Source organism: Scardinius erythrophthalmus (genome assembly GCF_964197995.2).
Source record: "Scardinius erythrophthalmus genome assembly, chromosome: 9".
Lineage (NCBI taxonomy): Eukaryota > Metazoa > Chordata > Actinopteri > Cypriniformes > Leuciscidae > Scardinius > Scardinius erythrophthalmus.
In genome coordinates, this window is record NC_138229.1 from 18,883,578 (window position 1) to 18,898,459 (window position 14,882).

At 34.3% G+C, this 14,882-nt stretch overlaps 3 protein-coding genes across 4 annotated transcripts; 2 read left to right on the plus strand and 1 right to left on the minus strand.

Moving 5' to 3' along the window:
• Positions 1-2,274: 2,274 nt before the first annotated feature.
• Positions 2,275-4,469, minus strand: tmem70 (transmembrane protein 70). 2 transcript variants are annotated; one of them, XM_081374366.1, is made up of 4 exons: positions 4,013-4,262; positions 3,044-3,143; positions 2,818-2,895; positions 2,287-2,724 (listed from the first exon to the last, which is right to left on the minus strand). In XM_081374366.1, the coding sequence occupies exons 1-4, from the start codon at positions 4,211-4,213 to the stop codon at positions 2,450-2,452; spliced, it is 654 nt and encodes a 217-aa protein (XP_081230492.1). In that variant the 5' UTR covers positions 4,214-4,262; the 3' UTR covers positions 2,287-2,449. The 2 variants fall into 2 exon arrangements, with proteins under 2 accessions (XP_081230491.1, XP_081230492.1); XM_081374365.1 differs by having other exon boundaries at positions 2,275-2,895; positions 4,013-4,469.
• Positions 4,105-6,335, plus strand: elocb (elongin C paralog b). Its single transcript, XM_081374367.1, has 4 exons — positions 4,105-4,596; positions 5,047-5,079; positions 5,244-5,387; positions 5,599-6,335. The coding sequence occupies exons 2-4, from the start codon at positions 5,076-5,078 to the stop codon at positions 5,787-5,789; spliced, it is 339 nt and encodes a 112-aa protein (XP_081230493.1). The 5' UTR covers positions 4,105-4,596; positions 5,047-5,075; the 3' UTR covers positions 5,790-6,335.
• A 723-nt stretch (positions 6,336-7,058) lies between these two features.
• ube2wa (ubiquitin conjugating enzyme E2 Wa) lies at positions 7,059-11,646 on the plus strand. Its single transcript, XM_081374368.1, has 6 exons — positions 7,059-7,113; positions 7,671-7,762; positions 8,757-8,859; positions 8,959-9,114; positions 9,209-9,284; positions 9,414-11,646. Exons 1-6 carry the CDS (start codon positions 7,099-7,101, stop codon positions 9,425-9,427), a joined length of 456 nt encoding a protein of 151 aa, XP_081230494.1. The 5' UTR covers positions 7,059-7,098; the 3' UTR covers positions 9,428-11,646.
• Positions 11,647-14,882: the final 3,236 nt, after the last annotated feature.

The following is a 14,882-nucleotide window of genomic DNA, read 5'->3' on the forward strand; positions in this document are numbered from 1 at the left end:
AAGAAAAAGTTAAACTGCACTTTTAACAATAGGATTTTCTACAACCCTCCTCAAAAAATTCCATTCTTACTACCAGTACCTTTTACTTCTATAGTGATGTTGAAACGTATTGTCAGCCTTCTTTCAACATCATCAACAATGTTCACATCCATGTAAATCTGATATTCTCCCTGGGAAGGAAAACAAAATAAATACAACTTTTTTCATAGCTTTCAAAGGAGCATATTTTCATTTGCCAAGTGCTTGCATCCAAAGCAACAGTGCATGTAATTGTTTTTATATACATGTTCACTTGAACACATGACCTTGGTGTTGCCATGCTATACCAGTTCAGCTACAGGAACAACTTATAAAATCTCATTTATAATAGAATGGGTACAACATTAGTCATGAAATCTCACCTGAGGAGTAGGTAATTTGCTTCTTTTTAAATAAAATGGACATGTTTCCTGCAGTGTTTCTGAAAAAAGGAAGCACTCAAATCAATATCCACAACTGCACAATGAAAGATAAAGTGCAGTGCAGTAAACATATTTTAACATGTACCTCCTTTGATGATGTAACAGGCTTTAACATCCTCACAAGGGATATCTGGTTGTGTGTACTCTAACCATAGCTGACCTTTGAAGTAAATTTGAGCATGATATCCAGCACGAGTAGGTGTGAACACTGAATGACAATAAAGTTAATTTCAAATTTAGAAAGCCAAATTTGCAAAAATGGCTTTTTACAGCTTTAATAGAAAGCTCATGATTCCAAGTTGCATGACACAGATTGTATACATAATGTAATGATTCAGAAGCATAACATTTTAATAAACTTACTTGGGATTACTGTATAAGTTATATTGTGCCAGGCCTCTTTTGGAGAGCAGGGGGAACCGGTCAGTGACAGGTAATACAACGGCCCTAAAGAGAGACTGAGCATTGACTAATGACAGAATAATGACATCTCAAAAATATTAATATAAACAGTAAAATACCTTCTATCATTTTGCAAAACTTAGTACACATGGGTGGTGTTGCTAGAGGTTTGATATCTGAGCAGGTAACCAAAGTGCTGCAGGTTTAAACTCCACAAGAGGTGATCCATGAACTTTAGCCATTGTGTCCCTGAGCAAGATACTTCACCATGGGTTGCTCTAATACGGTGCCCCTAAAGGGACATGGTGATGGGGGAGAAATGAGATGGGAGGAAAAATTATATATCAATGATTTTGCATTCTCTCACAAAATGTTTGCATTCCCTCAAGGAACTTTGCATTTGCTCACAAAACTTTTGTATTGTAAATAATAAAGGTCTCAGTGTGGTCCCACTTTATATTCAGTATCCTTAACTATTATGTTCTAACATTTAATTTAATTATTTGATTCAATGATTTAATACTTATTGTTTACATACATGTTTTACATTGTACTTATATATTTTTTTAAATACCTGCATGGAATTACAGCTTAATTTCATACACTGTTGACCCTTCTCTTACCCCTTAAACCTACCCATATACCACCAAACCAGTCCCTACCCTTACCCACATCACACCTCAATAGCAATACAACATAGTACATAGTGGTTAAAGACACCTAATATAAAGTGTGACCCAATGCTTTTGCGAATGAACACAATGATTCATGGGAGAATGCAATACTTTTGTGAGAGAAAACCATTGAAACTAAATATAATTTATCCTCCCATCTCATATATATTTCCTATATTATTTTCCTTTAGGGGCTCCATATTCCATATGATAAGCTAAATGAGCTAATTAGTTGTGTGATAACGATTTGAACCACAAGTCATTAAGTTTAAAAAGTAATATCTTAACACAGGCTTTGAACTGACCAAACAGAATCATTAGCATCATATAACAGCACGTTGTTTAAGAAAAAAAATATTCAACTCACCTTCGTAGCTGTACCAAACGCTACAATACTCTGAGGAGCATAATAATCTTCTTTCTGTGGAGGCAGAGGACACACAAGGCAAAGCTATAATACAAAAAATAAAAACTGAAGCATACAAAAACACCATAACTCTTGTTTTCTTGAATAAAACTAGTAAGCAGATATCTCTCTGTCTGAAATAATAAAAACAGTTTTTTTGTTTTAATGATCAAAATTATCATAGTGTCACACTAATAAATACTTCTGTAAAACACCCCCTTTCGATATATAGGTCACCGATTGTTCCCCCTATAAATGTCAATGGTTGTGAGAATAAGGAAGAAAACAGAAGTTGGGCCACAAGATAAAATCATGATGCAGGAAGGATATTGAGATAGTGTGTGCAGATGGTAAATATCAATTTATTTACACTTTTATACACGTTTTTACATCACAAATATACTGGATGACATCATTCTTACAAATATTTAATACACAACAACAGTCCAATGAAATGTATACATCTTGGTTTCCCAAGCTAAATCGATCCAATGTTGGTGGACAAGTTAACTTTTATCTGGTTTGTTCAAGTCATCTGCATCAAAGGAAAAGGGCCGGTCGTAACCCATGAGGTGATTGTAATCGTTGGGCAGGGCAAAAAGCATTGGGTTGACCAGCATCGAGTGTTTCTTGGCGTAAAAACTAGTGAACATCCTGCTCACAGCAGGGATAATGACATCACTCTGATGGAAAACAGTCCGTTTCTCCACTAGAAGGGCACTGTAAGTGATGGCTGTGTACATGTCGGTCTCCTTGTTGTGGTACAGGCGTACTACATAGCCTTTGGTGATCAAGTGGAGGAGAACAGGAGTCAGAAATGTGAAGAAACCTATAAAGCCACAGAAAGCCACTTGCAGTACAAAGCTGTTCACACCAATGCCTGTTTGCATGAGGACATATGGCATCACACAGAGACTGAACATACTGCTGGAGTAGGAGAAAAACTTCACACCTACAACAAAGGAGCAGATTTAGATCATTAGGTTAGGTTTTAGAAGCTAACATAAAAAAAATCATGGCAACAACTGATAGCTATATCAGTTTGGTAGTTCACGTTGTGTTTTACATTATGTATGTGCTACATATGGCAGGCAGTTTACCGAGGACAGCTTTTCCCATACTGCCTGTGTAGATTAATTCTCCATCTTCAGGCTGAACTGGTGAGGATGTATACCATCTAACAGCACAGTATGGTTGAACCTAAAGTACAAACAAACAAAGCAATTCAAGGGTTAGTTCACCCAGAAAAAAAGTTCATAAAGAGATTGTAAAACTAAAAGTCCAAATTTTCTGAAGAGACTTGATAGCTTTATATGATGAACAGATTAAATTTAGGCTTTTATTTTATTCACGTGTAACTTTTTGAAGCGTCAACTGTGTCAGTGGAGGGACAGAAATATCTCAGATTTCATTCAAATATCTTTATTTGCGTTTCCAAGATGAAGTAAAGTCTTGCGGGTTTGGAACGGCATAAGGGTGAGCAAATGATGACCGGATTTTTATTTTTGGGTGAACAAACCTTTTAAGTGTACCACTTTTGAACACTGAGATACTGTAACTGCTTCTCAATTCAGTGTAGACATTAACATTTTTTAGACATAAGATTAAAAGTAAAAACATTTTTTTAATTTACATTAAAAGAAATAAATTTGTATTTTAATTATAGTTCATTTGAGATGTCGCAACTGTAACAGATTTTCAGGGACACGTCATTATAATAAAATCATTTATGAAAAAAGCTCATACTTTTTTAAAAGCACATGCAGGACAATTTCCACATTTTCTGAAAAAATAAATAAATAAATAAATTATATATATATATATATATATATATAATATATATATATATATATATATATATATATATATAAAAAAAATTGCTCAAACAAAATAAACCAATATTTAAATTGAACATTTTATGTTTATACACAGGACCCATGTTCTTCTGTGCTAAGCCAAAATAATGATGAAAGCTGTCCATGTATAAACAATGTACAGAAACAATCGTACCATTTACATTAAGGTAAACAGCAAGTAAACGGCATATTTAAACGCAATCTACTATGTACCTTTTTTGCATGGGCTTTCAAAAATGACCTTCGGTTCACATGCAGCAAATTATCCTGCCCCTTTAAAACTGCAGCATGAGTGTGGCAAAAACTCCCACTGCTGTGTGATACCGGACGAACACCGACTTGGATTTTTCTGATGATCTGTGCTTGGTTTTTTGATAGACGCCGCAACCCATGCAAAATCCCAATCCAAAACATTTTATCATGTGGAGTTTTCCCACTTCCTTAGATAGCAAAATGACAACGCACCGGAAGCAATTTGATGCGCGAGCACAAACGTGCGAGTTAAAGATACGTAATCGATGATGAACTGTACAAAAACCTCACAGATGTGAAGAAGTATATATCTTTCACATCACACTTTAATGTCAATTCAACCAAATCATGCGATTCTGATGTGATATTAATTATTAAAGCATATTGAGGAGGACTCTAAGTTTGTAATATCTGTAGCGGAAGTGTATGGATTCTCTGCCTGACAATTGTTTCCTGTTGTCCGCACTGACAACAGAAGCAGTTGCTAGAAGCTCATCGGTGAGAAAACAGAAAAAAACTGCCCTGACCAGCTCAATCTTAGTGAGGTGAGACAATATATCTTGTATTTAATTATGATTATTTAATCTTGATTCGTGCGAATTCTGTGTCCTGAAATATGTTTAGGAAAAATACGATTTGTACATAGTGCTGCTTGAGCTAACTGGGAAGGAAACTCATTGCCTATGATTTACTGCTCTACATGCATGACCCAGACTGCATCAGGACTCGTGGAACGTTTTTATGTTTGTGCCTAATATTAATACAAATATCAGTTCAATATCAGATCACACACACACACACACACACACACACACACACAGAGATATATATATATATATATATATATATATATATATATATATATATATATATATATATATATATATATATGGTTCTTGTTTGGTTTCAGCAGCCTTTTTCATGAACGTTATGTGCGTTATTACTAACGCTACATTATTACGTGGTAACTGTTAATTTCTCTCTTCATATTTCAGAGAGAGAGAGACGAGGGAAGGCAGTAAAAATGGGTAAGGTTTTTTTTTTTAAACAAATGAATTTTCTAGACCTAGTCATTTTGTGTTATTGGGAAAATAAACCATAGCCTACATTACTTAGATAGATATCTGTATGATGTATTTCTGTGTATGTTATGTTGGTAGTTTGAGTGTATGATCAAATGAATACATTTTAGATGGAGAAGAAAAGACCTATGGTGGCTGCGAAGGGCCAGATGCCATGTATGTGAAATTAATCTCCTCTGATGGCCATGAGTTTATTGTGAAGAGAGAACATGCTCTGACATCTGGAACAATCAAAGCTATGCTTAGTGGTCCTGGTGAGTATTAGTTACCAAAGGGAATGGATAAAATTCGAATTGCATCTAAAAATAGGATCTTCCTGAATTTTGTCCAACAGTAGTTATCCCACATATTCTTTAAATGTGACATTTTACATGTTGTAAGTGTGTATTGTATTGGTTCTTTATTTGTGTTTTATCTCATTGAAGCTTTAAGGTGATAGTAACATTACATTATCTCTGTTTTCAGGCCAGTTTGCTGAGAATGAAACGAATGAAGTCAACTTTCGAGAGATCCCATCTCACGTTCTTTCTAAAGTGTGCATGTACTTTACATACAAAGTCCGCTATACTAATAGTTCAACAGAAATCCCAGAATTTCCTATTGCCCCAGAGATAGCGCTGGAGCTTCTGATGGCTGCCAACTTCTTAGATTGTTAAACATAAAAAAAAAAAGAAACACTCATATACACGTCTGGCTGCAGAATAAATATGAAAAGCAAATTATTATTGGTTTATTTTATTGCTTTTTAATACTTTAAGTTTGCAAACAGAAGTATGCTGTGCTGAATAAGAAGGTATAACAGTTTTGGTCACTTGTTCTATTTAACCTGGAATTGCTTTAAAAATAAAGTTATTTTATTTTACTTTATTGTTTTAAGCTTTGATCCAGTATTAACTTGTATAGCAAAATAAAGTTGCCTGGAGTGATGAATTCCTATTAAATGTTTTCATGACAAGAGTCAACCAGACAGACATGTAGTTTTACAATGTATTTATTTGTCTTAAGTTCAAAATTCAGTTCTTCTTCTTCTTTTGGTTTTATGGCGGGTTGTGAACCAACTTCATAGGTACATGCCTAAACGATAGATTTTGTAGATTTATCATACCTTTTCTGCATGTGGATTCATCAGACAGAAGTCTTGTAATTGTCCGCAGTAGTAATTCATCAGTTGTTTAATGAATAAATTCAGTTGTTCTTGAAAATATTTTGTTCATTCATTTAATTCTGCTTTGTGGGGATTATATGTACTTAAACCTTTATATTTTCAAATAGTGAATTCTCCAAAATAAGGGTTTAAAATGAACATTGTTTTTTCTGTTCTCCATGGATGACTGCATCTACAAATATTTTTGAAAGTTCATAACACCAAGGGATAAATCTAGATAGGTTTACTATAATAGCAAAGGGAGGTTATCAAACTTTAATAAAATATCCAATGATGCACTTAAATTATATTAAATTGTATATATAACATTATATAAATATGTATTTAAAATAATATATTATTGGTCACAACAACAGTGTGACATTTTAGTTTAACCTTTTAACATTTTTCTTTTTTCCAGTTTAGCCAAAATGGCTAGCTGAAAATGTTTAAGGGCAGGTTCCATCACGTTAACCCAAACAGTGTTAATCTTTTTCCACTGTTAATCTCAGTGTTAGTCTCCCCCCCCCCCCCCCCCCCCCCTATATTTACATATATAGTAAATATAGCAACACGCTTCTTTCTCCCCATTTAAATGATGCATGAGTAGTTTGCACATCACGTTACAACACAATTGTTTCGTAGTTTCTTATTAAAAGGAGTATTTTACACAACTGTAGCCTGTAAAAGAGGACTTTAGCATTTTCACCTGTAGTGCCTCCCCCTGTTTCAAACAAACTGAATGTTGTTGCATTGCGGTTCCGTGAAAAACCTGATTAGACGTCATTCGGCCAATCGCCTCTCTACAGGGGCTTTCCATCATGGCGTCTATGCAGGTGAATATCTCCCTACATACACAAGCAACTATTTTCAAATAACAATGTAAAGCATTTTTCGCATTTAGCTGTGACACGTACCGGGTTTCGTCCTGTGTTCCTGCCTGTGGTGATCTGAACACAGGACAGTCAGCTGTTTCATTCGTACGCACATTTGTTTACTTTGTAAGCTAACGTTAACGTTCAGTCAGTCTGACAGCCCAACAAACTCTGTAACGTTACTGCTACTGTCACATCACAGTTGTAGCGGTGGAAGACGATACTTATAATAAGCGGGATGTGAAACGGGAATTATTATGTAGCAGAGTTCTTCCGGAGCTGTAAACAATTGTAATGGTGCTTAATCGCTAGTTTCTATAGCACTGCAAATAGCTCGTTGTTAGCGGTCTGCTTGCTAGTTGTATTTTTCAGACATTAGAATTTAATTTAGGTGAATGGTTCAAAACCACGCACACCGAATTAAAATGATGTATTAATAGTTTAGATTAATATTTTAGGAAGGCTGTCCTGTTTTCACTTTCAGTTGTGCCTTAACCCAAGTTATTTTCACTTCCCAGAAGCGATTACAAAAGGAGTTGATGGCATTACAAAGTGATCCACCTCCTGGAATGACACTAAATGAGAGAAGTGTACAGAACACAATCACTGAGTAAGTTGTGAGATGTGTAAATGTGCAAGATCAAGCTTTCAGTTCATTTGGATTATATTTTGACAGTTTGCAACCTTTCCTTAAAGTTGTTGACATGAAAATGAATCTATTTTCTAAATGCATGCTATAGATCTTATTGTGAACAATTAATCTGTGCATGTTTCTTTTTTTTTTTTTGACCTTGTAATGTTTAATCCAAATGTCATAACTGGATCTTCCGGTGAAAACAACAGACTTCTCTCTGGTGACGTTTGTCAGATTCTCCAATCATTTAGTCCACTTAAACCCCACCCCTGCAAGCTCACGTTTATCTTCCTCCACTTGTTTTGAGCAATGGCCACGTCTCAAAACCTATATAATTTTTTCGATTTACTCGGATGTACATAACAATATGTAAGAAATAATCTGTCAATTCTTTTGTTTCATTTTCGACTTTAAATGGACAGTTCACACAAAAATGAAAATGCTGTAGTTTACTCACCCTCATGTCGTTCTACACCCATAAGACATCATCTTTTCGAAAAACAAATGAAAATATTTTTAATAAAACCTGAAAAATTTCTGTCCCTCCTTTGAAAGTCCTTTTACCAAATCTCTTCATAAAGATACATTTCTAAAGAGAAATATTTAATTTAGGCTTTTATTCACTTATAAACATTGACCTGCACGCATACATTGAGCACATCAAATATGGTAAACATACTTGCATGACCAAACCTTATTTATTGTTGCATGTGTTTTTTTTGAATCATCAACGTTTTGGTGGAAAGGACTTTCAATGGAGGGACAGAAATCTCACGGGTTTCATTAAAAAAAATGGATTTGTGTTTTATGAGTTTGAAACAATGACATGAGGGTGAGTAAATGCTGACAGAATTTTCATTTCTGGGTGAACTAACCATTTAAACCAGTTCATTTCTGTATTTAATGGGTAAATTTATATTTATTTCAGTCAAAGCAATGAATCAATGATTTTATTCTTGTATTTGTCCAGGTGGTTTATAGATATGGATGGTGCTCCAGGTACTCTTTATGAAGGAGAGAAGTTTCAACTCCTGTTCAAATTCAGTGGTCGATATCCTTTTGATTCACCTCAGGTAAATTGTGAATCTCCTTATATATGGTGGTGTTTTTGTTTAGTTTTTTTTTTGTCTTTTTGTATCAATGCTTGTTGCTAATAAATATTGTTTCTATAGGTAATGTTCACCGGAGAGAATATACCCATCCATCCGCACGTTTATAGCAACGGTCACATCTGTTTATCTATTTTAACGGAAGACTGGTCACCAGCTCTGTCTGTGCAATCTGTTTGTTTAAGCATTATTAGCATGCTGTCAAGCTGCAAAGAAAAGGTAAACTTAACTTTTTAGTTAACCAAATTGATAAAGGTATAAGTGAAATTCATTATGGTTGTCTAATGAGCTGTTTTTGTTGTCGTTGTTTCAGCGACGTCCTCCAGATAACTCATTTTATGTAAAGACATGTAATAAGAATCCAAAGAAAACTAAGTGGTGGTATCATGGTGAGTGAATCCCATTATCTTTTCAATAACTTATTTTCATGTGAGTTTGTATTAAAACAGATATGATCAAATAACTTAGTTTTCTTTGCTCTGTATACTTATCTTTTTTTTCTTTTTTCTTTTTTACAGATGATACATGCTAGTATCAACACCATTTTGATAAATAAACAAACTTTTCCAAGTGCATCAAGTACTTTATGACAGTCTTTGGGTTAAGACTGAACCAGCAGACCCTGGGATGGTGATTTATGTATGGATTAGGCATACACTTCTGCTGACTGCAAGAAGTGCATAAAACTGCAGGAATGTAACCCACCCGGCAAGTATATTTTGATGGAATCAAGATGTGGAGCATTTTTTTATTATTATTTTGGTTATTTGATTTACGTTGGAATGTTTTCTTTCATAAGCTTCTAAGGGTTTTTTCCGTTTTTGCAATAATATCGTCATGTGGGTTTGGAAATAAAGGGATCATGACATGAGAAATCAAATTTGCATTGATATTTTGACATAGAGGTTTTTGTCCTATTAAAACATCCTAAAAAAGTTTCATAGCTTGAAATGTCCTCCTCATTATAAACAAATCAAGCTCAAAAAATGATATTGGGTGACCTGGGACGTCACATGGGCAAATATATTTGCATATGACTGCCTACAGAGCAAGAAATCAATGAATAGTTATACATCACCGCACCATAGGCCCCATTATAATCACTGATGCTGTCTACACTGGATACAGAATACATTTGCCCGTTCACTTTCTGACACAGGCCTACACTACGTGCTTGTGTCTGTTGACAACAGGACAAATGGAAGAGTGAAAGAAGGTTCGCTCTGAGGCGTCCAGTAAACATGTCAGATGTCAGAGGGTTATATTTTTGTTTGGAACATTTTCTTTTGTAGACAAGGCACAGTGTAGTGAATAATGTTTTCAAAACCCTTACTCGCGTGCAGTGGGTGTTGATACTGTTTCCTATGCAATGACGTTAACCAATCAAAACAGTGGCCGTTTATTGACAAGCCTTAAAGGAGCCGCCCCTTAAAAAATTGTCATTTGAGGGTCAGAATGAAGGTTGAGAATAATCATTTTTCCACATATATATATATATATGTTTTTTTTTTGTGCAAAACACTTTATTAACATTATAAGTGAACCTCGAGGAACATATTAAAATAATTTAAAAGACATCCATGTCATGACCCCTTTAAAGAAAACTACTGTAATGTAATGTAATGGATCAATAATCAAAAGCGGAGACAGATGTCTATATTTTCCTTGCCTGGTTATGCACTGTGAAATTCGAACAAGGGCACATTTGTACATGAAGATTTTATCTGTATACTTAAAAACTGTAGTTTCTTTTAAAACAAAACTATGCCCTGCACCTTCGGTCCTTGTCCCCTTATAAGCCATTTTAAGTTGAATTTTGTAGCTGGGTGTGGTGTATAGGACTATTCTGATAAATGTCATATTTACGAATATGTACAGATTATATGCAGTGTGTCGATCATATTACATGATCTTAAAGGTAATTTTGAATTACACAAAGAAATGCTTTATGGGTTAAAGGAACACTCCGACTTTTTGGGACTTTAGCTTATTCACAGTATCCCCCAGAGTTAGATAAGTCCATACATACCTTTTTCATTTCTGTGCGTTCTGTAAGTGTTATTTGACGCACCCACCGCTAGCCTAGCTTAGCACAAAGACTGGATGTAAATGGATAAGCTAGCATACTAATCCCAATAAGTGACAAAATAATGCAAACATTTTCCTATTTACATGTTGTGATCTGTATAGTCACAGCGTGTACAATTAACAAGGCTATACGAGACAGAGACCATTTTTAATCGTATAAATACTGGGAACCATATTCTCATTAGGCGTAGGAGCACAGAAATGAAAAAAGTGTGTATGGACTTATCTAACTCTGGGGGATACTGTGAATAAGCTAAAGTCCCAAAAAGTCGGAGTGTTCCTTTAATGTTTAAGCACTGGTTTTATAGATAGACCCACATTTTGTGTAGTTAAAACAAGAAATAACTTTAGACATAATCACTTTATCTTTTATGTGAAGCTCTATCTAGTTCTATTAAAATTGTATGTTTGATTTATTGGTTGTATCCTGCTGTGCTGGGTAAAATTCTTTTAAAAAGACAACTTTTTCATGCAGTTAGCTTTAGAAAACGTAAAGTTTGTCTTCATTGTTTTGTTAACTTTATTTAACTTTATTTAAAACAAATGTTCTTATTAAAGTAATATATTTTGAAATCCTGTCATGTATTTTGATTAGACTACTTTGTAAATGTATATTGTTTGACTTCAGATATTGTTTGAATAATGAAGTTCTCTTCAAAATTGTCAACAGACTGTGTTTGGTGTAAGAGAAGTATGTAAATGACACACTTCACCATTTAAGGTAGTTTGCGATTGAATACTGATCTGTCCACTAGAGGGAAGTACAGTAATGTCATGTAAGCAGTTACATTACATTCACATTCATGTTTGTTGCAGACACTTTCTCAGCAAATCAGTAAATACACAGTTTGGGGTCAATAAGAATTTTTTAATGAAAAGCTGCATTTATTTGATCAAAAATTATTCAAATCTAAAACAAATGTTTTCTATTTTAATATATTTTAAAATGTAATTTATTCATGTGATGACAAAACTGATTTTTCAGCACCATTACAACAGTCTTCAGTGTCACATGATCCTTCAGAAATCATTCTAATATGATGATTTGCTGCTCAAGAATAATTTCTTATTGTTATCAGTGTTGAAAACAGTTCTGCTGCTTAATGATTATGATCACGATTTTTTGATAGATGAATAGAAAGTGTATATATATATACAGTAGTCAAGATTTGAAGTGGATCAAAACCTTTCATCAAAGTTATACATGAATTTTGAACAATCATTTTGATTAACTTTTTTGATCCACTTCAAATGTAGACTACTGTATACATATATGGTAACAGTGTAAGTCTTCACTGACACTAATGGAGTCTTGCTTTAAAAAAAATCTTTACAAATTTCAATGGTAGTGTATGCCTTGATACTAAGTCAAGTTCTGTAAGAACAATAATACTTTGTAAAAATCAGAACAATTAATGTATTAAAGCAAGTTAAACAGAATATAAATAGAATAGTTGGAGTGCTCTTTACTATGTATTTTTGTTTATTATATTGCTTTGACTGAGGCCAGCGAAGAGCAAAACGGAGCCTGAATGAGTAACTGCGAAGATGAAGGTTATTTTTGGGAATTGTTTTCTTATTAGTTTTTAAATGGTAGAGAATGAAGTCAGGGGAACCACCAGTAGTTACAGTGTGAAAATAATGAATAGTGAGTAGCCATTTCATTTAAAGTAAATAGTCTGGAATGTTTTTCTGAACTGTTTATACAGATGTGATTCTAAAGTCCTCTGTCTGATGAACAGTACAGTCATCGGTTTTCTCTTCCGTCAGACGGAATTCCACTGGAGTACGAATGCTTAGGATGTTCCTCATAGGATATCTGCTCTTTTGTCAGATAAAAATGTCTGTGACATCATCACATTGGCAATGTAATGGTATCATCCAAATGAGCATGGTGGGAGTGGGTGTAATTTCCTGGTAAAGGGAACAGGATTGATTGTGGATCTGTGATCTCTCATGCTTGTTCATTTTCAGGGGAGTTAACAGAGCAGGTCTGAGCCTATTAGTCAGAGGGAATTTGGGGGAGCCTCACAGTGGGAAAAGCGGTCTGCTTTCCGTGTGTCATTGTAATGAGTTGCCAAACCGACATTACTGAGATAACAGGGCAGTGATGCAAATACTATGATATAAACTGGATTTTTTTTTTTCATTATATTTTGTTAAATTATTTTTTATGATAACAAAACTTTTGTTGCAAACACCCACAGAGCTAAATAAGGTAGAGATTTCTCAAAGCAATTCATAGAGAATCAAAATAATCGTCAGTGCATAATTAATAACTGATACAACAGATTCCATGCAGTGAAAGCACATCACGAACACCTTACAATGAGCTGCTACACATTGACCAATCCACCAATGCTGTCATCTCTAATTAGGGATATGCTGCATACTTTTTGAGTTTGTACAAGGGGCTCATTATTGCTTTGTGGTATTTAGGCTGGAAGTGGAGTTATCTAACAGACAAGCGTCACTCGTTGGCTTTTATTCACTGAACTGTCAGTACAAGTTCCAGGTTGTTGTTAGGCTGTGACAGTTTAGTTTAGTAACACTGGTATCTCTGTCTGAAGTAAGATTACGTAAATGTCATTTTGATCATTTCATCACTTTCACAAAATTAAAGAGAAAAAAAAATCATGATTCTTTCCTTGAACTCTTTTGGTTACCACTTTGTAGTCAGGATATTCTGATAATAAACAGCATTATTTGACATATTTAAATGGATATCTATGGTCAAAAACACTTCCTACTGTAAATATATTTCTGCAGCCGATGCGAACTAAAGACCGAACTCTAATGTGAGCTCATTCCTGATTTGACTATCACTGACAATAGAGAGAATCCCTTTTTCCCTCTGGCCAGAGGAACAAGTGAATGTATTTAGAATCAGTCTGATGACATTTGAATGTGATTCCCCGCTTCTCTCATTCCATTGATGAGGATGTCTGATATTTCTCTCCGATGGTCACTGGTATTTCCGCAAGTGAGTGGGCAAGGAAATACTCATTTATTAGGCTTTTCATTATGTAATTACATCCATACACAGGGGTGTTTGTGATAGGACTTATAGGGTGGCAGAGGATAATTTACTTGTACACACAATTCGAAAGTAAATGAGCTAAAATGAACTGTATTTTTATAAATGTTAACAACGATTAATAAATACATACAGAATGTATGTTGTTCATTGCAATTTAACAATTTGCAGTTTTTCACATTTAAAGCAGCATTTCTGCTATGTTCCAGAAATGTTTTCTCTGCATTAACTGCTGTTTTTATTTGTATTTTCTTTCAATATTAAAAATATATTTTCACATCCTTTCCCTAAGGGGCCTTATCATTCTGTAAATATTTTTTTTTATGAATTTTCAATTACATGATCAATTACATCAGCCCATATTTTCACCTGAAATGATATACAGTGCCTTGTGAAAGTATTTGCACCCCTTCATTTATTTCACATTTTGTTTGCTGCCTTATGTTAAACTACTTTCAATTACTTTTTTTTCCACATCAATCTACACTCCATACACCATAATGACTAATAAAAAAAAACTACATTGCAAGTACAATAAAAGTACATTGCAAGTATTTGTACTGTTGTGGCAAATAAACAAGGAGGGGAGGCTCCCTCTCTCTTTTATATCTCTACTCACAACAGATAACATAGGGCCATCATAGCCAACTTAACCTTTCTCAACCTTATTAGGAAAATACATTATTTCTTATAGAAAATATAATTAATCCAAAAAAACAATGAATAAAAACAATTTCCATGACAATTCCCCCCTTTTGATTATTATCTTAATCACTCACAAATATAATACATTTTCCCATACATATTACATCAGACATGTTAGTCCTCTCGGTTTCAAAACATATCTTCACCCTGTAGGAAG

Excerpts from the sequence above, each read along its gene's own strand:
- tmem70 (XM_081374365.1), bottom strand. The coding sequence starts at position 4,213 with ATGTTTTGGATTGGGATTTTGCATGGGTTGCGGCGTCTATCAAAAAAC. Across the intron at positions 3,144-4,012 it reads TGAAAGCCCATGCAAAAAAG|GTTCAACCATACTGTGCTGT; the intron begins GTACATAGTAGA and ends TTTGTACTTTAG. Across the intron at positions 2,896-3,043 it reads TATGGGAAAAGCTGTCCTCG|GTGTGAAGTTTTTCTCCTAC; the intron begins GTAAACTGCCTG and ends CCTTTGTTGTAG.
- elocb (XM_081374367.1), top strand. Across the intron at positions 5,388-5,598 it reads AGCTATGCTTAGTGGTCCTG|GCCAGTTTGCTGAGAATGAA; the intron begins GTGAGTATTAGT and ends CTCTGTTTTCAG.
- ube2wa (XM_081374368.1), top strand. Across the intron at positions 7,763-8,756 it reads GTACAGAACACAATCACTGA|GTGGTTTATAGATATGGATG; the intron begins GTAAGTTGTGAG and ends GTATTTGTCCAG. Across the intron at positions 9,115-9,208 it reads TGTCAAGCTGCAAAGAAAAG|CGACGTCCTCCAGATAACTC; the intron begins GTAAACTTAACT and ends TCGTTGTTTCAG.